Source organism: Toxotes jaculatrix, chromosome 8 (assembly GCF_017976425.1).
Source record: "Toxotes jaculatrix isolate fToxJac2 chromosome 8, fToxJac2.pri, whole genome shotgun sequence".
Classification (NCBI taxonomy): domain Eukaryota; kingdom Metazoa; phylum Chordata; class Actinopteri; family Toxotidae; genus Toxotes; species Toxotes jaculatrix.
This window is the reverse complement of record NC_054401.1, coordinates 10798834-10822849: the sequence shown is the minus strand read 5'-3', so window position 1 is coordinate 10822849 and position 24016 is coordinate 10798834. Positions and strand designations below refer to the sequence as shown.

General features: G+C 41.6%; 1 protein-coding gene across 3 annotated transcripts; it reads left to right on the top strand.

Annotated features, from left to right (window-relative positions):
* Nucleotides 1-2877: 2877 nt before the first annotated feature.
* On the top strand, nt 2878-23894 carry zbtb7b (zinc finger and BTB domain containing 7B). Of its 3 annotated transcripts, XM_041044556.1 has the most exons (4): nt 2878-3244; nt 5191-5299; nt 19548-20620; nt 20758-23894. In XM_041044556.1, the coding sequence occupies exons 3-4, from the start codon at nt 19554-19556 to the stop codon at nt 21383-21385; spliced, it is 1695 nt and encodes a 564-aa protein (XP_040900490.1). In that variant the 5' UTR covers nt 2878-3244; nt 5191-5299; nt 19548-19553; the 3' UTR covers nt 21386-23894. The 3 variants fall into 3 exon arrangements, with proteins under 3 accessions (XP_040900490.1, XP_040900491.1, XP_040900489.1); XM_041044557.1 differs by lacking the exon at nt 5191-5299; XM_041044555.1 differs by lacking the exons at nt 2878-3244; nt 5191-5299 and adding an exon at nt 17749-17994.
* Nucleotides 23895-24016: the final 122 nt, after the last annotated feature.

The following is a 24016-nucleotide window of genomic DNA, read 5'->3' as shown; positions in this document are numbered from 1 at the left end:
GAGTGCCACTTGAGACTCGATTTGGACATGACCCTGGTGACTCAGATTTGGACTTATACGTGATCTCCGAGGATTTGGGAATCGAGAGGTTTGTTGACACAATTTCAACGCCGGTGTTTGGTAAAAACTTCTTGAGTGTGAAGTTGAATAGTTGAGAACTGTTTGTTCAGCCTCTGCCTCCCAGTCCCTCCTCAGCTACTTCTGCTGCTCCTGGATCCCCAACCCTAATCCTGTACCTCTCAGCAGAGGGCACGCACACTCAGATCCAAGGTTAAGCTTGTGAATGTGGGGACACTTAAATCTCTGTCGTTCTTGAGTGGAACTAAATGAATTCCGCCTTTATGAGGGCAGATTACAGTCACTGATACACCCACTTCCCTTTCCCTTCTTGTAACTTTCTGTCTCCCTCACACACATTTATTTTCCCTCTCCTCTCTCATTAATGTCCAAGAGGTTTTTAACAGCCCTTCAACCTGTGTAGGCGGCAATAAGAGACTTATTTTTCACCTCTATGAGTTAAGAGGAATTAACATATTGGATTTGCACTAGTTATTATTTGCACACTGTTTGAATAGCCCCCGCTGAGTCTGACAAAGCAGCATAAAGTAAGAGGATGATTGCTTTGTAGCTGTAAATATTTGAGGGTTATCGGCTGTGTTGTTTAGTACTTCTACTGACATTTTAATTGAGAGGGAGCTGTGAAGCAGCAAGCTGTGGAACAGAGGCACATGGAAGTAAACATGCTGTATTTCTAACAATGTTTCTGTACAGAAATAGAGTAGTTCAGCAACGGAGGCCTCACTTGCTGGATGCACAGTATCCACTAGATGGCGATGACACTTTAATAATCAAATCATCACACTGGGAAGAGGGAGCATCTTCAAGAGCACCACTGTATTGCTTAAGTATATGTCTTTAACAAGAGTGAGCAAGAGAGTCATTTAAATGATGAGGAGGAGCAAAGAGACAGTGTGGAAGAGGTTAATGATGGCAGACCAGTTTGGATTACCAGACATGAATGGGGGGGCAGGACTGCTGTAATTGCTGCCTGTCACTCTGGCTCTGAAATAGATTCAGAGAGAAGTCTTTACATCGAGTTTGCACTGGAAACCAACTGGCAGGGAGTTTAGTGCCCCCTTAAAGGTAACTCATAACTATAGCTTAATTGCAAAAAAAATTGCAGTTAAGAGTATGTTATTCCTCATTTCACGACTGTTAGATTACACAGTAAGAGCAACAATCTGTGTATTTATTCTGCAAGTTTAATCACTGGATTGATACAGTATTTGCATTTTATGCTGTCTTACACTTCTACTACGCCATATTTCCGAGAAAAGCCTTGTACATTTTAGTCTTTCTTAGTTTTAATTTGCAAATTAAGGTTTTAAACACAATCCATTTATAAAATATGCTGATAAATGTTGTAGAATAAACTAACAAACAATAAATAATAATAAATAATAAAGCAGTTAAAATTAGCTTCACCTCAAACCACTGTGATACTAAACTGCAGCTCACAAGTTATTGCATCAGTAATAATAAGCCATTTTTATAATATATAGTATTAAAGCACTGACAGTGCTGTACACAGTCCTCTGTGCTGTATACTGAATACTTTCACTTTTGATACTTGAAGTAGATACTTTTGTAGTTTTACTTTGTATGATGTTGAAGTAAATTGTTGTAGAGCTACTTTTATTTTAATTAAGGATCTGAATACTTTCCCCACTACTGATTTAAAAAAAAAAAAAAAAAAAAAGCAAAGACAATACATAAGAGGATGTTATTCCTCCGCTGCTTTAAAACGAAGTAACGTGGGAAATATGCTGCATTTATGGAACATATGCTGCACATGTAGTTTAAGGTCTCTGTCTGGTAGCACAACCACAGAACAAGCACAGATTTAAGGTTAGGGGTGAGGGTGTAGGGGGTGGTAATAGGTGGGCTGGCTGAGTTAACCGCAAAATTATATATAGACTTCCTGCACCCTCACTTCAAACCCACCAAGACACACTCCAGGAGCTACAGTTGACGACTATGAGATTAAGACTTTGAAAGAGCGAGGTGATTCCCAGCGACATAACCACTTCAAACAGGGTGCATGTACGTAAGTGTTCAAAGTTGAGTTTTCTGCAGTGGAATGAGGCTTCTGTTTTGTGTCTGCGCTTTTATCACAAAAATATACACACTTCACTTCTCTCTGGAAAAAAATGCTCATATATGGGCTAGTCTACTGTTTTTTTTTTCTTGTCTCTGCGTATATGTGGCCCATGTGTTCTTTTTTTCTATTAACTGATTCATAAAAAAGTCATTATAAAAAGTCCCCGGTGTTCTGGTGTTGCCCTTTTCTGCCCTCACACTGGATGTGACACATCCTCTAAGAGTTTCATTTATCATAATAGGTTCCGTTTAACTTGAATCATCTGCCAACCTCAGTCCAGACACTTGTTTTGAGCCGGTATCTGTGCTAGCTGACCTCTCCATCCATTGGTCACCTCCAGATGGCTTTTGAGGGAGTATTGCTGAGTCATGAGGAGGGGGAGGAGGCACTAAGTCTATTTCGATTGAAAATGCTTTCAGGTAAGCAATTAGGCAGATATCCCTCAATCCGCTTTCGCTGCCCGCGGTAGGAGACTCTACCCACCTTTGCGCGGCGATGCCCAAAGAGGAGGAGGAGCGGGGTCTCCAAACCTGCCCACCTCTCTCCTCCCTCCTCCATTTACACCGCGATAGACACTGCTGCTCGCCTATCGCACCAGAGCTGGACCCCCCCCCTCCTGCCTCGTCCTCTCCCTCCCTCCCGGCCGTCCCTCCCCTGTGCCCTGCCCACCCCGGCGGTCTCTTCTCCAGCCCTGCCAGAGCCAATCCGCGACTGGGTGTAAGTAGGGCAAGCCGCTTCCTGGTTCTCAGAAAGGAGGAGCTGGGAGTTGGAGTGGGCCAGCGGAGGCAGCAGACAGGGGGGTCAGAGCAGCCCTGAGAGCCGGCGGTCTGCAGAGAGAGAAGCGGAGAGGACCAACAAGAAAAAAAAAACGCCAACGCACGGTTTGGCGAACATTAAAACCGCCCGGGTGTCGAGCTGAGGACGGCAGGAGCGGGGGAGACGAACAGACAAGATCTGAGAGGATAAAAAAAGAAGAGAAAGAAGTAGAAGAAGTAGGCAGGGTGGGACGCAATAATCCAGGAAGTGTGGAGGCCGGTCAGGTGGGAGGCGACGAGTCAGGACAGGTGCCACACCGGCACTCAGGTAACTGCTTCACCTGAATGCTGTCGAAATGCCTGAAAACTATGACACATCTATTATTAAATGTGATTTAGGTGACATGTCTGTTTGCCATGACAGCACCGGCTTGCCTCAATCTATAGTCTCCCTCCTCCCTCTCTCCCTCCCTCCCTCTCGGTTCTGATCGGGGTCACGGGAGGACTATCCACGTCACGGGTATTCGGTAACTCCCGTCGACATTTATTCTCCCTTATGATACAACCGAAGCGCGTTTGGGGCTTGGCTTTAAAATCCTCAAAATGAAACCTAGGCTGTGTGTGTGCTGTGTTGTTTTTTTGTTTGTTTGTTTGTTTTTTGCGGAGCAGGTGCTGCAGCCGCTGCTTGATATGTGCGTCTGTGCGCGGCGGCCAGGTGAGACAGAGGGAGAGAGAAACTGCGGGGTCGGCGGGTACATTTCTGGAGACTCGGCTGCTAATTATAGCCGAGAACACCGGCTGACATCCAAAACCAACCTGCTCTCACGCACATTACCTGCCTCTCCGCTGCTCATGGGCACACAGCGCAGTGGATCTATTGGATTTAGCCTCTTGCACCTAAATGATCCCCCTTCAGTGGTCTGTTAATCATCATTATCATCATCATCATCCTCCCCAGGGCGCACCCAGTGTTTTATTTTAATCCTGGCACTAACCTGTGCTACAATAGGATGTTCCTGGGCTGTAATGTTAGGTTAAGGCTTCTGCCTATATATGCCAGTGGGCTTTTGTGTGTGTCATTACAGAGGTAGATGTGTAGCTGACTCGCCCCTCTGACAGACCGGCCTAACAAGCTCAACTGGCTTGAGTTTGGTTTCCCAGTCTTGGGCACAGCCTGTTTGGTTAAATCTTTAGGCGTCCATGCAGGTAGTTAATGCCTTATACCTTCTAGGCTCAGGTGTTGTCATTTGCTTTTCTTTTTTTTTTTTTTTTTGCTTTCTGGCTCACCTTTCAGTCTCAGAGGACTTGAGTGGGAGGCTGACACATCGTCTACGACCTCTAGTTGTGGGCAAGCTTGTGACTGAAGGAAAGAAAAGTTTAGAGAAGAGAAACGCTTTTTGTTTTCTTTTTGTCTCACCGTTTCATTCCCAGTGTGCAAGCGTTACATACCACCATCATGTGTGTGGACATTTCTAACGCTCTGTCGTACTGGGACAGTTTCCCACACATGGAAGAGCCATCAGGGTTTTGAAATAAATTCTTAATGCCAGCTCTGTTTGCCCTAACTTTGTCTGCAACATAATTAGACATCTGTGCTTCATCCCCCGTTCCTGCTGTCCTGACATGACCTCCATCCTGCTCTGCTTTCTACAGGCCTGCCTCTTTCCCTCTGACACTTACATCATCGTATATTTAATCTGAATCTGCAGACACATGAAGACTTTTTTTTCACTGTCTTTCATCGTTTGAATATTTCTTAGAGAGCTTTGGAAATCATAAAAATGCACATACCATCACCTCTATACAGTATGTTAGTAATCATGTCAAGAAGTGTGTGTATGTGTGTGTGTGCGCGTGTGTGTGTGTGGGCTTTCCCAACCCTACTGACTGTTGGAGAACTTCTTTTCATCAGAACTCAAAGTAGGAAGCGGTTGGTTTCTATCAGCATCTTTTTTTTTTTTTCTTTCTTTTACAAGAACCCCCCCCCACCACCACCACCACAGATTACATCTGATGTATCATATGATAGCTTGTGGGAGTGTGTGTGTGTGTGTGTTTTATATTGAACTCTTACCTATTTTACAAAAGAAAAGAAAATGCGCATCTCGGTTAGTCAGCGCTTTGTGTTTTCTTGATAGCTGTTCATCGTGCCTCCCACCTCTGTTCACACTTGGTGGGTGTCCAACTCATACCTTTCCCCCTTTTGGATGTACAACGTTCAGATTAAGTCAGGTTGATTTTTTTTTTTTAATACTTCCTTGGCTTTTCCTTCAGGTGTATGACCTCTGCTGACCACTGAGCAAAGAATCAAAGAGGAGAGGGAGTGAGCGAGAGAGAGAGACAGAAGCAGGCACCCATCTTCTCTTGGGTTTATGGACTGGAGGTAGGAATCTCACACCATATATCACATATTGAACCATAAATCTCAGGATTAGTCCCTCACCCTTTCCAACACACTTTTTTTTTATTGCTTTCAGCCATTTTGTTAAGCACCCTGATTTTTAAAGAAAAAATCTCAGCTCATAGATGCACAAAGGGACAATGATATTCTCAGCTTTAAGGATTCAGTATGCTTCAGACAAATTAGATTTTCCAAACACGTCTACAGACAAATGTGTTTATACTCATTCCAAAAAGCTACACCTGGAAGTGGTGTGAACAGGTGATCATCACAGAGAGTGCTGAGGCTAGATAAATGTTTAAAAGTGGGGTAAATGGCGGATGTTGACTCTCCTGGAAGACATTCATAGTGTTGCTCTTGTGTGTAAACATGAAAAGTAACAGAAGTACTTGTGTAACGAATGAAAATGGCTAGAGAGAGAATTTCAAGCTTCGCACATCTGTCCAGAACACTGTATGAAACTGGTGTGAATGTTGGTTCGGTTTCAGAAGCTAATTGAGCAACAAGCACTGAAGTATACTGACGCCTTAGCATAACCATGTGCGAAGATGTGGCACAATGCCTGCCATTATATAGATAAATAGGGCTAACGGCGACGTTTGAACAGTCTCTGTTCATTCACTCATTTGCTTACACCGGAAGTGACTGATGTTATGTGAAGAATAATTCAGAGGCAGAATTCTGTAAGTGCTTGAATTGGTGAGATTGCCAGTTTTGTAAAGTTACAGAAATTCTTGTTTGCGGCCCCATTAATACGGGGTTTCAGAAGCTTTTTCAGGATTTGAGTAACATTTTGCTTGAAGAGTGCTGGTGCATTTACGATGCATTTGCGAAAGGGCCCAAGTTTCATTCATTGACCAGAGTGGAGGCTGGAACAGATGCAGTGTGAAACGCATTGATGTGATCGTTCACGAAATATGATTTATTTCAGTTGGAATTTCTTTTTCTTCACTTGCTTGTCCTCGAATAAATGTGTCAGCTTAAAGCTGTATGTTACATTTAAGATATGAATCAGAAATTGAGTAACAGGTGTTACATTTGAGACGTTGTTTCACTTTCTTGTTGTTAGGCGCTAAAAATGTATGGCAACCAGGAAATATAAATATGCTGTACTGAAGTGATGAAGTTTGGTGTCATTCACAATTTATATTTACTAAAGAACATGCCCAACTATAATGTTATGCTACAACATTTGAATTAACTTATTCACAGATTTTTAAATAATAGGGCTGCAAATTCATATTTGTCATGGGTGAAATTCAGTAATTCCTAAATGACTGAAAACAGATTGAGATAATTTCAGATCCATTTATGCTCATTTATCAGGTTCAGCCCATCCTGTCTCTGAGAAGTACAAATAAACAGCAACATGTACTTAGAATAGGGCTTGACAAATTTTCCTGGATACAAATCATCCAAATCTATGTCCGTTTCATTGAGCCTGTCATATTTTTTTCTCCTCCTACACAGTTTACACTACAAACACAATGTTGTGGGGGTCAAACCTCATTAAGCATGGATGGTTATAAAGACTAAGAAGGGCTCCTCTCTTAGAGGTGGGGCTTCTTGAAAACATTCCTTGTCCTTGGAAAAAAATATGAGCTGAATAAAGTGGTCAAGCAGTTAAATATTTTATAGGCAACCTGGAAGTTAACTCCTCTGTGGTTTGTTGACTGCAGACGCTCTATAACTGCTATCAGCTTTTAAAGATGGCTCAGGAATGAAGCCAGAAATAAACTCTTGTGTTTGAAATGCACTGATGATATTTATAGGTTTTTATTATGTTGGATAATAAGCACAAAGCGACACTGCTTTTGAGAAGCTTTAAAGCCTTATTGGCAATAGTACAACAGTAGACACAGCAGAAGACACATTACTAACAGCCTCTTCAGCTTCAGGCAGATGTTATGGTAGCTAATTAAAAAATAAAAAATAAAATACAACTTGAAAAAAGTAATGAATTTGTACAATTGAACTTACTATGGATGTTATTAAATATTTTATAAACCCAAAGTGCTTTATTAAGGCACACAAGACCTTTAAAAACTCACAAATAGTTACAATTGGTTTATTTGACCCCACAGTGAATAAAGAATATTACTGTGTTATTTCTCGCTCACAGACCTTATTTCATGCCTTTTATGAAAGTTAAATTGTAATGCTCAGCCAAAGAAATCTGCAGCTTAAAAAATCGAATGATTACCCTGTGTAGGATTCAAAACTGGACCTCACCCAGCAACAACAAACCAATTAAAGAACACATCAAACCCAGTCAAAATTTATGTAGCATAAAGTTTAATCTCCAACCACACAGAATGTGCTGTTTTTAGTGTTTCAACTCATTCCAGCATGCAAATTAATATGATAATGTTGTATTGATGAAATCAGAACAAATTTCAGCTTTAAAACAAACACAAACCTGCTTTTATCCCCTTCCTGATCACTGCTGATCAACACGAAAATGTCCTTCAAGCTAAAGAACAAAACACACATAACATTTGAACACAAATTTACAGCATGTAAACGATAAGAGTATCATGTGATGGTGTACAATTCTGTCTTGATGATATTTGGGTATGACTCAAATCACATTTGTGTGCCTGCATGTGTGTATGTGGTCGACAAGTTGGTATGACAAATCATGTGACCATGGCTTTGACAAGCATGTGTCCTTGGAACTGATGGGTAGGAGGAAGTGACATTGAGTGGTCTGTCAGACAAGGAACACACGCACATACTTACTCCAGCACATGCATGGATATAGACATATGCATATATTGTACATGCCTGCACACAGTTCCAGGAAATGCTTTAATTAGGGCATGTGAGCCCATATAAATTCCCCCTTTTCAGACATGGGTCTTTCAGTTTCATGCAAACCGACTGAGTGGGAGGAAGGTGGGGAGAGAGAAAGAAAGAAAGAATGGGGGAGGGAGAGTGGGAGTTGAAAGAAGCCAAGGTTTCCCTGTTTGCCCCTAATATTTGAAGGCGTCTCTGCCTTTTTCTCAGGTGTACTTCACCCAACCCCCCCAACATCTGTTATTCTAAGAAAATATAATTAAGCAGAAATTGCACCTCTGCAGTTATGTGCCAACCGATGCAAGTAATTGGATTTCACTTGTAAAGAAGAATTTATTCAATGGTCCTCAAAAGTCCTTAAAATAAATTAAGGTGAAAACGCAGCGTTTTCACCATATATGGCGGATGTTTCTCCATATTGAGACAGTAATGGCACAGGGGTGACTACACGATGTCTGTAATCCAGTCTGCTGCTTCTACAGTTGAGTCTTGCCCCCACTTGAGCTGTGTCAATAGAGGAAGTTATGTATCTGCCATTTCCTCTTTTCAGTCATGAGTTTCTGTAGCATTTGACAGCCCTCCCTCGCTCTCGACCACCAGCTTCGCAGCCCACGCCACCCAGCATTAACCAATCAGCAGGTGGCCGTGACTCTTCTTCTTCTTGTAAAGAGTCAGAGAAGAAAGAGGAAAAAAAAAGGCTCGAGAAAAAGCTACAGGCTGCTGGAGTGATCATGATTCAGCTCTTCTAGTAACAGTGTAATTGTTTCTGTACATATTGAGCGGGCGGTTATCATAAATAGGTACAGTGAGACAACGCTTCAGGGAAAGTGAGAATAAACACCCAAACATGAGCAGGCAAAGGGAGTCAGTGATGCTGAAACTGACCCCTTTCATGTGTGGTGTTCAAAGGGGAACTCCAACGGCAAAAGGAGGCTTTTAACCCAAAACGCTGTGTACCATCCCTTCTGGAAAAATAAAATCACTTTTGTTTTGTTCATATTTAAAAAACAAACATTGTTATTGTTGCAGAAAGGACACGTGACACATCAGATAGGTCATATATTGAATGTCGAGCTTTTGGACCAAACTTCTTTAAGAAGAAAAAGAAATTCTTATTGGCTCTCCACCATTTATAAACTGAAAAAAAAGTTCATAGTTCATAGTTTTGCCATGAGACATCCACCAGGAAAAGACGTTATCAGTTGTCTGGTTACTGACTTTTTTGACATCACAGCAGTGGGTGATGCAGTTTTGCACCCGTCAGCTGGACCACAAGTCCCTCCCTGCAGTTATTCTGAAGTTCTGATCTAATTCATGGATTGTAGTTACAGTAAAAACAAACAGTCTCCTCCCCTCCCAGTATCATTGCTGCACCGCTAAGCTGATTTGTCGGGAAGGTGACACATATTTCACTCGTGTCCCCTAATTGTCTTTTTCCTTCCCTCTGATTCTACAGAGCAGTTTTTTTGGGCTTTATCTCTTTCAGAGCTGTTTTTGCTTGTTTTCTATAAGTTAGTTTGTCTTCCATTTATCTCTCCATCTCTTCTAGTGGTCGACCATCTTTACTGAGCACAGGAAGAGGAAACTGATCAGGATCAGTTAGTTTTGCGACATTTCTGTCACTGAGTGTTTGTGTGTGTGTCCACTGCTTTTGCAATATCTTCCTCTAAAATGGGAGGTCATTTGAGCAGGAGAACAGCAGTTGTTGAGACCCTCCCAGTGATGTGGCAACTTAATATAATCGACATACACTTATGCACAGTAACCATATTTTGTGTCTGAGCATCTGTTGATAAATGCAGACTGAAAGGTTTAGTTTAAAAACCAGATTCTGTTGTTTTTTACAGACTCCATAGTATTTTTCCTTGGTGGAAGAAGTTTTCACTCATATTAAATGCATTTTTATTTCCTTTTTTATTTGTTCTTTGCATGAATACATTTACAAGTATAACGTTTCACTTGAACACACCACGTGAATACATTAACTGTAAACATCATACTGTAAAAACACATCATTTCTTTTGCCCTGTCCTCAGACTATACCACCCACCACCCATCTCCCCTTCCCCATCTCCTCTTCCCCATCTCCCAAACTACCTCAAACTTACCTCACCACCCCAATTAAGGGGTGAATGAGAAGAGGAAATATAATAAACAGAACATATACAGAGAGACGTATCCTCCAAACTTCTCCAGATTTACCCTCACAGACATGCACATGAGGGCACGTACAGTAATCGACACATACACGTGCATAAACATACATTCGTAGATTTACATTGTTTTGGGGGGAGGGGCTAACATTTTAGCTTGAGCTGCTTTAGTGAAGCTTATCATTCAATGATAGAGTTGTTGATTCATGTTTACAGTTGCTGTTTGGAGCCACTGCTTGTGGTGTTCTTAGGTACAGTGTAATGTTGCACTATATGTATAATAGGGGGGTCTTAAAAGTGATCATAGTGTTTAATCAGTGCCTCGTGTCTAAAATAATAATTTTAATATTACAAATATTATTAATTGTACAGCCTCAACTACACTGAATTATATTGTCAGGTGTATCTTTGTTGCCCACCGGTACACACACCACACACACCACACACACACACACACACACACACCCATACACTTAAATATGTAAAGGGTTGAAAAAAATGTTTTAACAGTTCATGGGTATATATGTAAGATCTATTGATAATTGTTTTATATATTCAAATTTTATTTAAAGTCTAAACAAAATATTTTTAAAGTATTTTTATAAAATGAGAGTTTGAAAAATGCCAAATATCATTATGCAGTAATTTATTGAAATTGACAAAATGACAATATTTTACATAACGCATTTACAAATAATATGCCCTTTAATATCAACCTACATGCCTAAAAAAGTATTTAAAATGGAACGGTGCAGTTATTTTGTTCCTGCTGTCTGTTTGACAAAAAGCTAAATGTTTCTCCTCAGCCACTTTTTTAGTTGTATATCTTTATCAAAATAGGATTAAAAATGTATTTGAAAATACTAATTATATAATAACATTATTGGTTTTTTGGCACCAATTTTAAAGGACTCTCATATTGGCCATAAAGTCTGACTGAAACGTTGCTAACAAACATTTGTGCTGTACCTATTGTAAATATTCTCTGTGGTAGTCGTAAAAAAATTAAATAAAAATGCAGTCAAGAATTTTATAAATGATTAATTTTGCTTATTATGCCATATAAATAATGAAAAGCTGCAATCCTGACGACGATTGTGACCTACGTTACGAAGCTTGGTGCTGTACACCACGATTACTCCTACACGCTTCGCTTGTTTGCACTATGGACTGACATGTTAAAACACCCCCGCTGAGTTACAGCAAGTATGCTGATAAATTACGATGTACTTGACTGGGATGGTACTTTATTACTCTTTCATTGTTTTCATTACACTTTTTTACATACAGTGTAATCAGTTGTTGCAGCCTCAGGAAATGAGCAATGCAATTCAAATCAGCTCAAACGAACTCAGCAGATATATCAACATTCACACGAACCAAAATAAAGTTTCTCTCCTGCTCTTGCATATTAATTGACGCAGGGTGCAGTATGTGATTCGCCCACACACCTTGTTGTTCCAGTGTTCACACATTCACACACTCACACACACACACACACACACACACACACACACACACACACACACACACACACACACACACACACACACACACACACACACACACACAGAGTTGTAGAGTGTTGGGGGTAGAAACTGCTGACCAGATAAGGAGCTCAGAGAGAGGGAGAGTAAAATGTGAAACCACTCCGTCAGCATGCCTTCTCTCTCACATCTGTGTGTGTTCTCCATCTTAGGTTGAAACTCCCTTTTGGTGATGCTAATGATAGAGGTGGCTGCTACCACATTTCTCCCTCAGACATCTGCACACACACACACACACATACATGCTGCACTCAAGCAGCCACACACAAACACACACACCTGCAAGGACTCTTGCGACTTCCTGTGGCTGCGTGCATGTGTTCACCTCTTGCTTGATCGCTCTGTTTATCTCCCAGTCGTCATTTCACGGCTCCTCTCCCTTCTCTTTTTCTGTCTCCCCCCTTCCTCTCCCCTTGTAACTTAACTCTGTCGACTCTTGTTTCATGTCTCCTTGCTAACACAGATTGTTTCGTGGCTGGGACTAGATTTTCCTGTCTTAACCTCCCCTCTTCTCTGCTTTATCTTTCAGAGTATCTCTACACCCACTCCCCATTCACTCACTCACTCACTCACTCATACTCATGTGTTTCTCCTCCCCCATGCCCTCCTTTTTCTTGTGTGATTTCTAAGAACATGTGTGTTTTTAGAAAACATACCTCCCTCATGTTCCTTTTGTTGTCTCTTTTTAAATCTCAGACCGTTTTCCTCTTTCCAACCTCAGATTGATTTCTTTTCCTGCTCCTGCTCGCTCCTCCTTTCACTGTGGCAAACACAGCAGACGTACTACACATTACACTCATTTCAGAAATAAATAAGTTCTAAAAATATATAGCAGAGTCATTTTTGGAGGGAAATCACACACACACACACACACACACACACAAAACACACGAAAAAACTTTTACAAAAAAAATTCACTGAATTTTTAGTGGAGTATTTGAATTTATCATCCCACTTTGTGTATTTTTGAAAAAACTATTTTATTCGTCACTCAAGTGGCACCTTGGGGATGGCAAGTTTGCAAACACAATTTTACATAAACAACTAATTTACACACATAAAAACAATATAAAAATATTTATAACAGTGTTAGAAAGAGTTGAAATACACAGGTGTTAATGTCAAATACGTATCTGGCCAATAATACACCACCACAAAGAAACATTATGATGCTCAGAAGTTGCCAATAAGTAAATAAATAAATAAAATATGAAATGACAGATTGTTTACCTCCATGAGCCCCAGGTCACCATAGGAACAGCAAAACTCCTAGCCTTATTCTACAGAGAAAAAAAAATGTAGTCGACAGTTCTAAATCATATAGCTTTATTGTGTGCAGATATCTTCAGAAAATCCCCAATAGCCATTAGCAAAATATTGTAACGCTGGTCATTATAAAGTATTTATTTAAAGTTACAGAGACATTTCATGTTGTCACTGATACCTAGTCCTTACGTGTAGATGTGAGCTGTAAAAAGATAATTTTTCTTTACATAATTTCAGGGCAGGAGCTGTTGAACATGATGGGACGGCTCATATATGTGCACCCAAATGTCTTGCCCCATGTGTTGATAAGCTGATAATCCTCCAGCAGATTCACACTGGTGTTCAGGTCTGGCATGCAAACTGGCTGCTGTTGTAGCTCACAGTGGAGTGTTGTGGTGCGGGAGGGCGAGGGGATAAGGGCCTCTGCTCTGCCAGCCAAATGAATAATGTAATGTGTTCTTGGAACTAAGACCACAGTGTGCGCATGCGTCCACACAAACACACACACACACACACACCATAATGCCCCAATTACAGTAAGGACAGAGGAGGGCTTGGTTGCAGGGGTTTTCTTGAATAAAAGACAGAACAAACTTCTGCTGAGTAACACCAGCTGAATGGACTTCTCTCTCTTTTTTTAATTCCTCCTCAGTCCAGTCATGGCAGGGTGCAATCATTCTAATTATCATGATGGTGTCTCAAGGCTTGTCTTTGACAAATTCAAATGCCGATTCAAATTCCCCCTGGTCGCGTCTGTTTTTATATCTCCTGGTGGGATGCAAATGTTCAGTCCAGAGGGAACTGTTGGGACACAGAGCGGGTGGAGCTTGTGTTTTACTACACACAAGAGATGAGCTATATTATTAGAAGACCTGCATGTGTCAGTTTAGCGTGTAGCCAGTATTCGTGTGTAGTTTTGAACATAATTGTTGCTAAAATGTGGAGCTTTTGCACACAGACAGTATTGTGAGAGTGCTCTGCTGGGCTGAAAGCAGCGACTTTGGTTTGGCAGATGCGTGTGTACTCTCATCTCTTCTCATCCCCCTGTTTCCTCCTCCCCTACTTTTCCTCAGAGAAGGTGTCCCAGTACCACACTCCACTCACTACCCCAAATAAGTGAGGTGAAAAGAGAGGGTGAAATCTTTGTCTTTCTTAACCCTTAAAATCTGTCTGTCACAGAGAAGAGAAGTGGTGAGAGGAAGACGAGTGTGTGGAGGAGAAACGGTATGAACTTGATACTTACTTTCCATACGTTTGGCTGCTTTGTTGTTTTTTTGGTGCAGTAGTGGTTGTTTAGCATCATCATTTGTTATGCTGCGGTTATGAATAACGTCCGAGGTACGGGATTTTATCTGAATGAAAACACTTGTAGATGTGTGTGTGTGTGTGTGTGTGTGTGTGTGACTTCGTCAGTGTGTGTGCATGTAGGAGTGTTTCACTTACTGTACAGAATGGAGAACTGCTTCTAATTTGTGTGCATTTTATTGCACAAAGTGTATTTTAAAGATTATTTGAGTTGCTACGAGTTTAGAAATTTATCCAGATGGAGGTATTATACAACATAACATTTTGGGCATAAAAACATTGTTGCGAAATGTTTTTAAGTCTACTTTTTAATCTTTTATCTTTTACATTTAATTTTAACTTCTGACTTTGTCAGAGTCTAAGAACTATCCATATCTTTGCCCTTCAGTCACTTATGTACTCCATGTACTGAGAAAACCGTCACAACACATTCAGCGACCCATATGTGCTCACTTTAACCAACACACTCACATACACACACACACAGACATGCAGAGAGTCACAAACACACACATGTACAGGCACTTTGGAAAACATCTGACATCAGAATTCATAAAAGCATTTCTCCTTCTCCCTCTCAGCCACAGTTTTCTGTGAACAGTATAAAGTCATATTTTCCCCCTTAGCGCTGGAGCCCGATATAATTGAGGTGGACTGGGAAAACTTACAGCATTTAACGGAAAATAAGAGCCATAAAAATAATATTAACAGTTCTAGTTCCAGTCATCGCACACTATTCGTGTGTGCAGTGGGATTTTGTGATATAGACGTTGGATGGATACTGTAACCTGCTTTTATAATGAAGAATAAATCTTTGTGTGCAGGTTTGGTCAATCCTGTAGCTGTCATTTTCCTGGCCTTCACTCAAACAAGACTCCTCTGTGTTTTTAGGAGTTGTACTAAGTCACGGTACTAATACTGGACAGTAACGGTGGATTTAAGTTTCCATTTCCTCTTCAGTAAAAACGAATCCTTGGTGTATTCTCCCCTAAACCTGTTTCATTTGATTTTTGCTTTGTTTTATGGTCTAGTCATGCAGCTAAGTCCTAGCTCTATGTTAGTGACACGTGGCTCTGACAGGTAGATGAAAAAAAAAAGGTTAAAAATTGAGTGTTATCAGCATTTTAAAACTAACAAATAAATCCTCATTGTTCAGAGTGAGGAAGAGTGTGCACATAATGAAAGCAAGGGATGAGGAAACCGTAGAGTTGCAGAGGAGGTGAATTCCTCTACCGTCGACACAAAGAGTGGGAGGTGAGAACAAAAAACAAAGAAAGAGATAAGAGACAATTGTTGGAAGGATAACATCATAACATCTGTAGCGTTAAATGCATAAAGAGTGAAAAGGTAGCAGATTTTTGAGAGCGGCAGGGTTAAAATATTTTTCAGTAAGCATTTTTGTGGTTTTATATTTTTGCAAGTACAAGAATGACATTAAATGTCACACCCTAAAACAAACAGTGATAACAGCTATTTGACTTTAAGCTACTGAATCCTAATTATCATGAATAAACTTACAATGACAGTAATTACAATTTATGGTATAGCTGAATAATTGCTTGTGAACCAGCATTATTATTTTGTGTAAAAGATAAAATGTGTTTGTGGTTTCTGCCTGTGGGCTGTTTTAACATTAGTTAGAATGTGTTGCAAGATTCAGCAACTTATGCAGACATGTCCTTGGTTAGCAACAAAAAACAGAAACAAGGTGACAAGAAAGGAGAAGGGGGGATATGAACAGTGACTGACTACTGAGTGACTCACAGACAGAAAATTGATGGGAATCATTGCAACTTCTTTGCAATCTTATTATTTTCCGAACACGTCTTCGTTCTAAGGAATATGCCTAAAATAACGAGCTTGAACCACCAACCACCCATGATGCCTTTTTTTTTTTTCTCTCTCTCCCCTGCGCCGGAAATTGAAGGTATGTTGTTGTGTGCTCCTCCTAAAACCCCTTTGTGTCTCAGTTTCTGCACTACTTTACTAAAGATTTCTGTTTCGTTGGTTTTAGTGACGTTTCGCTCTTTTAAGGCATTTCAGAAATTGGGCAAAACATGATTTATTGTGTTTTTATACATATAGTAATTATTACAAACAATCCTGTTTTCATGTGGATGCATTTAAACCAAGATTGCCTATGAGAGTGGTATTTAAATATGTTTGTTATCATGTGTATTTACAATGAGACAAACTACACATATAAGGTCACAGGGTGCATTTAAACTTTGTCCTACAGAGACTTAAGTGTTGAGTTTGCAATGTTTTTTTCATCCATGATTGTTTTTCTATATAGTGTTATTATTTATTTATATGACACTATTATATATCTGTGTATGATGTACAACTGAAACTAACAGTTGTTATTCATTAATCTAAAAATTATTTTCTCAATTAAATGCTAGGTCTCTGCAATGACAGAAAATCGCCAAAAATATCCATCATGGGTTCAGAAAGCCTGAGGTTACATCTTCATGTGTCATGTTTTGTCCAACTCATACTCCAAAACCCCAAGATATTCAGTTTACACCGATATAAAATACAAAAAAGGAAAATTTAGGGCGGAAATCTGAGAATATTTGGTATCTTTGCTTGAAAAACGGCTTAAATGGTTAATCCATTATCAAAATAGATTCTGGTATCTTTTTGCGTATTGACTAATGACTCACTTTTCTGTATCAGCAGTTGCCTCAACACTTGCCGTCCTTGTTGCCAGAACTAGAAGAGATAACGCTTATGAAAATGCGCAGGCTTTAAAAAATAGCAGTAAATATCTGTTGCAGGGGCCATGCTGTTTTATCACAAGAAGTCAGTGACGTTTTGCATGCCTTGGTTTCAAAGGAAGAGCCTTCTGCACTTCACCTTCTCTGTAGTACACAAAAATATGATTTTATTCTCATATTGCACCTACCTGAATGTTTGTTCCTGGGTATGATATGACTCATAACGGCAATATGATTTTGGTTCTTACATGCTTGTTCAACTTTGACATCCTTTGATATGACTAAAAAAATACTGGTATTTCTGGGGTGTTTTGGTTGCATATGCTGGTTTCCTTCCTGCCCAAACCAGTTCAGCTAATGTTCGTGGTCTGAAGCCTGAAGGTTATTTATTCTACATAATCCAATGTCCCACCATGACCCTTGAAACACTACCACCCATCTACCTGTTGGCCGCCTTCTGTACAGGGAGAGGTCGACGAGGAAATCGTGTTTATCGGAAAGTGTTCGGAAAATGGGCCGTTGGGTTTTGGAGCGAGGGGGCGCGTAGGCGACCTGGGGGGGAGGGGTATCTCTGAATCTGTCTTCGTCACCATGCACCCTCTTTTGATACAACAGGAAGGAGAGTGAGTGACAGAATGTGCGAAAGAGGTAGACATCCCCAAGGATGAACGCTTAACCCCGACTTCTGACAAAGAGATCAGACCTTTAAGTTACACATCTAAGGGTAGAAGGAAATAGGAAAAAAAAAAGTGGTTTTCAAAGACAGAGAGAAGGAAAGCGAGGGAGAAGACTCAGTCAGTGAAAAGAGTGAAAAGATGGATGCCATGAAACACACACTGCCTCGCCTCCAGCTCACTGTGCCTATGCCCATAAAGATGGGGAAGGTAGGATTAACATTTGACTTTAACCTCTGGGTGTTTTAGCTCATCCTTGGATGAGACAGGGAACGTTTGATATCGATCTGAAGGATGGGAAGGATCAGAAAGTTTGAGCTGCATAAATGTGTTGGCAAGTTCTTCAAAAGTATTGATTTAATAAGTTATACTTCTACTCTTTTTTTGTTGTTGTATGGGTGGAGTACATTAGCATGTTTTTTTAAATAGTCTCTGGCGTTAAGATCTTCACATAACAGGTTAAATGCAACAATAGTGGGTGGGGGGAGCCAGAGATTGGCACGCAATGTGTGCTTGTGTGCATGTGTATTGTGTATGTGCGTGTGCTCCTGTGCCTGTGCATGTGTATTTAATAGGGTGTGTTTTGGAGCAGGTTAGTCAGGTGGATGTGCCGTCGTTGCGCAGAGCCCTCTGGGCACTGTGTGAACACTGTTATTGGATGGCCAGGGGGCTACCAGTTGCTATGGGAGGGAGATGAAGGGCAGGGAGGGGGAATCTGGAGGGTGAGTTGTTTGTGGAAAATCTGGTCTGCTCAGGTGTGTGAGAGATATTGTTGAGCAGGTACATTGTGGACAGGGTGAGGTGCGAGCTTTGGGAGCCAAAGAAGGGAGTTGTTGGGTCTTATTACCAGCAGGCCTTGTTACATATCACAAAGAGACATAAAGAAAGTTACTGTCCTTATTTGACTTGCATTAGGACATTGTACATTGAACCCACCGCTCATTACTGAGTCGATTAACTTTACTGGGCAAAGAATGAGCTAAAATACATTTTAAAAATATGATTGACAGTACTGTATGTGCATTTGTAAGTGACGTACATTTATTCCATTCCTCATAAAGGTTGTAGTTCTTCTCTTGCTGTTTTTTTTCCTTCCTCATTCTTTCACTGGTACTCCCCCCCTTTCACCCACTCTAGCCTGTCACTTCCTCCCTCGCTTGCTTGTCTTTCTTCTCTTCCTCTTCCATTAGTCCCTCTTTCTTCTCCGGTTATTTTAATCAAACAGCTAATGCTATAAAGGTTTCACACAGGAATTAACCTACTGCCCTTCGGTTACAACGCCAGTACATTGTATAATCCTGCATCCTTTCTGCGTCATCCTTATCGATCATTTTGTTTCACATCGCCCCTGCTCCAATGGTTTTTCTTTCTTTCTCTTTTTTTCTTTTCTTTTTCTCCTGCTGGCTCTGTCCTCTCCTTCATGTTCTTCCTCTGATGCCCCAACCCCCAACTCACTGGTCAAAATCGCTGCCTCCTGATTTAGTAATCTGGAGAGAAAGTACTGAGGGGAGGATAAGGGGAAAGAGTTGTTGCTAAGCCCGGTTTAAATTGTCCCTCACGTGAAAGAGAACTCCCTGTGTCAGTCACGTTACTGAAGCTTTACTTTTCGGACGTTTAAGTTTGGCTCAGCTGAGGGGTAATCGCTCATTCTTAGAAACTGCAAAGAGAAATTTTTTTGAAAACTAAACTGTTATAGTGTGTAGATTTTTACTTGATTCAGGTACCAAACTGGAACTTGCACTTATCTAATCTCTGTCATGCAGGTGGCAATGTCTCCAGGAGAGGACGGTCTGATTGGGATCCCCTTCCCGGAGCACAGCAATGAGCTCTTGTCCCGCCTCAATGACCAGAGGAGGACGGGGCTCCTGTGTGACCTCACCCTGACCTCCCGTGGGGCACGCTACCCCACTCACCGCTCTGTCATGGCTGCTGTCAGCCTATACTTCCGCCGGCTGTTTGGGGCAGAGGAAGGGGGTGGCGAGGGCGGAGGAGGTTTCAGCGTTTGCCAGCTGGACTGCGTGGCACCCGATGCCCTGTATGCCCTGCTGGAGTTTGCCTACACTGCCACCCTGACCATCCCGAGCTCCGGGATGAGAGATGTGTTGCGAGGGGCTCAGCTTCTGGGCATCCAGTGTGTGGCTGACGCCTGCAGAGACATACTGGGGGAGACGGCAGAGGCAGAGGGGGAGACAGCAGAGGAGCCGAGAAACCAGCACACAGCTACCAAGAGGATGGGGGAAGAAGAGAGTGTAGAGAAAGGGTCCCGAAGAAAATCAGACAAAAAGAAGGTGAAAAAAATTGGGTTGCATCACAACAACTCCTTGGTTTTGAACCCATTGCCTGCTTCTCCTGCCTCGCATCCTTCACCTGCATCCGACAGCCTCCGCTCGCTGCCATCTACCCAGCCGCCCAGCCCCGAACAGGAGGAGCTTCACCTTGAATCTGGACAGAACGGAGATCCCAGGTCAATCAGAGAGCCAGGGAGGGGTGCTGCGCTAAATGGAGGGCTCTTTCACTGGCAGCATGAGCGCCCGCGTTTAGCCCACCCACCTCCTGTGGTACCCTCCAATGACAAGCTGTCAGAGGATGATGACATGGAGGGTTTTGGTGATGATGGTATGCTGATGGGAAGCACCTCCATACCTACCTCTGTAGCTGAGCGAGGAGCTGCAATGTCAGCTGTGAGAGGGGGGAGGAAGAGGAAGTCTCAGACACCCCAGCAGTGCCCTGTCTGTCAGAAGATCATCCATGGAGCGGGAAAACTGCCGCGACACATGAGGACACACACTGGAGAAAAGCCTTTCCAGTGCTCAGCCTGTGGGGTCCGTTTCACCCGGTACAGAAAATTCTTTAATTATGCACAGAGCAAAATAGTTTGATGTATAGTGGCTTGACTAAATTTTGTAAATCATGTTTTGCTCCTATTGTTCTACCCCTCTTCATTCCTCATCTTCCCTTCTGTCTCTTCTTCAGGAATGATAAGTTAAAGATCCACATGAGGAAACACACAGGCGAGCGCCCCTACCCATGCCCTGACTGCCCTGCCAGGTTCCTCCACTCATACGACCTCAAAAACCACCTGTCCCTCCACAGCGGGGCACGACCCTTTGAGTGCCCGCTCTGCCACAAGGCCTTCGCCAGAGAGGACCACCTCCAGCGTCACCGCAAGGGACACAGCTGCCTGGAGCTGCGCACACGCCGGCCCAGGCGTGGTCCTGAGCTTGTGGAAGATGGGAGAGGGGATGGAGGCAGGAGGGCGCAGTCCAGCACTCTGGAGGCTTTGTCCTCACAGGCCCACGCTTCGGCGTTTCTCCCCCACACAATGCTGGATGGTGGGAGTGGATCAGGCGCTGGCCCTCCACTGATGTTTGCAGGCGATGTTGAGAGGGGGCGCTCTCTCGCCCTTCAGGCTCTGGCTCAACTCGGGCCTCACGGGCTGGCCGGCTATCCTGAGCTCTTCCTGCGAGGGGTGGAGCTGCGAGGTGGCAGAGAGACGGAGGGAGAAGATCCAGGAGGAACACGCTCGCCGGCTACACAGCGTGACCGATGGGCAGAAGTGGAAAAGGAAAATGGAGATGAGGAAGCAGAGGAAGAGGAATAGTTAAAAGAGAGAGAGGGAGAGTGCGTGTGTCTGTGTGTGTGTATGTGTCTGTGTGGTAAAGCATCCACAGTAAAAAAAAATCTCACTCAGGTGGCTGGACTAATGACCTGCTGCTCCCATGTAGAGAGCGCTTAAAAAAATAAAAACTAAATGATATTAAAAGAAAAAAAAATGGAAAACGGGTTTTCAGAGATATTTTAAATGTTTGTCTTCTGGCTCTTGGCGATTGATTTCATTTGTCTTTTAAATTTTATTTCTCGTTTGCTGTTTAAATTGATGTATTTTAGGTTTGAGCTGTTTCTTTATGATTTGATTTGATTTTTCTAGCTTGACATGTGTGTGTTGAGTGTGTGGTTACTGGGATGCTTTTCACTATGCAAACTAAAATCCAGAACTGCAACATGGAGGGATATTTGAAGATGTATATTTTAGTTACAAGATAATGTATTGATTCAGGTGCAATTCAGAAGTCATATCATGTAGATCACAAGAATGGGTTTGTGTGCTCGCTGTCCTCTGGTGGTTATCAGTGGAAATGCAGTCTAGTTAATCAAACTTGTTCTGTGCATTGTAAGCAATAATGTTCTTTCTATCTTTTCTTCTTAGTGGTAGAATGTTTGCTTTGATTCGGTGCTTGAACCAAAGATTTTAGTTTAACTTTTTTTTTCTTAAATCTTAAGTTAACAGGAGTGGAGAGAAGTGAATTGTGGCCAATGTTGGGTTTGAAGAGAAAATCCTTCCCAACTGTTTTGCTCGCCATGAGAAAGAATCTGCTTCCATATTTGAGTGTTTCAGAGCTGTCGAGCTCTGTGTTAAATGCCTGACCAAAAGAGACAAAGTTTGGATCAATGAGTTGATGCTGATTAATGTTGAAGACAATTCTTCTTTTCCCAAAGGCTGTGGATTTCAGTCTTCCAATGCACTCGTTTCGGTTCCTTGTTTAAAAAAAAAAACAAAAAAAAAGAAGAGGGGCAAGGTGAAGGTGTGAGTGAGATAGCTTGCCCCTTTTTTTCTGTATTTATTTATTTATTGTTATTTATTATGGCTCTTCTGCTGAAACTCTTGTGAGACCAGATTCAGGGTTGGACACAAATTGTGGTCCATTTCTCATCTAAGTCTTACAAGAAGCTGCATTGCGCTAAAGATTTTGGCTCAACATCTCCATATACCCAAACGCCTTTTTACAGGCTGCGTGTCTTCTTTTGGCGATTCTTCCTCAAATGCATTCTTTGCACATGTAACCCCGTCAGGTACTGCAATAACACAGGCACATTCCATCCTCCGGGGTAGAGAGAAGGGAACTGAGCAAAGAAGAAGCCAGGGGGGTTTTAAACCTTCGATGCAACTGGAACACAAAATAACTTTGCTGTTTGACATTTTCAGCAGGCTTTTCTGTTGTTAAATCAACATGTATAGTACTGTAACACGTTATCGCATGGCAGTTCTTATAGATCGGCCACCGCTGTGTCTAAAGGGGCCATTATCTTTTTGAGTTTGTCTATCTTCGACCAAAAATCTTTTTAGTTGCATTTTGTTTCTCTGGACCAGTACATTAAGACCTATTGTGGGGTCTAATGCAATCATTAATGGCTTTAAATGACAAGCAGTTGTCTTTTTATTTCCAAATCTCTTGAAATCCATGTAGTCAGAACCTGCTGTAGCAGTCGTGCTGGTCTGGCCTTGTGTGCACTGTCTGCTCCTTGTTGTGTAGTAAATCCTTTTTTATTTCCAATTTATTTGCACTATGAGATTTGAGAGCTTCAAGCCTTTTTGTCTGACCTTCAATATCTAGTCCATTAACTCACTCAGTACCATTTAAAATTGTGATAGAATTAGACCGTACTTCTTTAAAACCCACATACATTGAATACTCTTCCTCCTGCATATTGGTACATAATTATTGTCAAATGTAATATATATATATATATATATTGGGAGTTGCCTTTGGTTTTTTTTGTGCTGCAACTACTCTCAGGAAATCTTGAGCAATGCACTAAGTGATTATACAAAACATAAAATGAGAAGAAATTGTTTGGTGCTGCAGGGCGATTAACACTCTTCATGTACGTGTAAGACCAGTAGTTTCAAAATAAGAGATTTTGTAAATTTTGTATTATATCATTTAACATAAACCCCCCAAATGATTCAAACCTATTGTGTAGAAAAAATAGACCATAATCAAACTACTGGCCTTACAGGAACCAGTCCTACTGGAATGGCAGTGTGACAGTTGGTCCTGTTCATGATGGGTGTTGGTGCTCCCAGTCAGAGCTTTGTGAATGAATGAGGGTTATCTGATGCCAGCTGTGAAGTGTGTGTTTCTATGTGAGCTGTTTGTCTTCTTGGCTTCGGTGAAGGGACATGGGGTCTGGTATGAGTGGAGGCCCCGCTATCAGGGATACATTTTTGTCTTTCAGTTTTTAGTGCAACCTTCTCAGAGATATGAATTCATTTCCCATCATTTGTTTCAGTTAATGTAAAGAAAAGAAATAAAGATATCTAAGCTTGCCGTTTTTCTTTTATGTTATCATTTTGTTCTTCAAAAAAGGGCTTCAGTAACTATGTCCTTTTTTTCTGTAAACATAACTAAATTAAAACATTTTGTTAAAGATCCCTTTAAATTAATAATTG

Bases quoted from the DNA above. Each gene is read 5' to 3' on its own strand.
- zbtb7b (XM_041044555.1), top strand. From the start codon at position 17,926: ATGGATGCCATGAAACACACACTGCCTCGCCTCCAGCTCACTGTGCCT. The intron at 17,995-19,547 runs GTAGGATTAACA...TCTGTCATGCAG, and splicing joins TGCCCATAAAGATGGGGAAG to GTGGCAATGTCTCCAGGAGA. The intron at 20,621-20,757 runs GTACAGAAAATT...TCTCTTCTTCAG, and splicing joins TGTGGGGTCCGTTTCACCCG to GAATGATAAGTTAAAGATCC.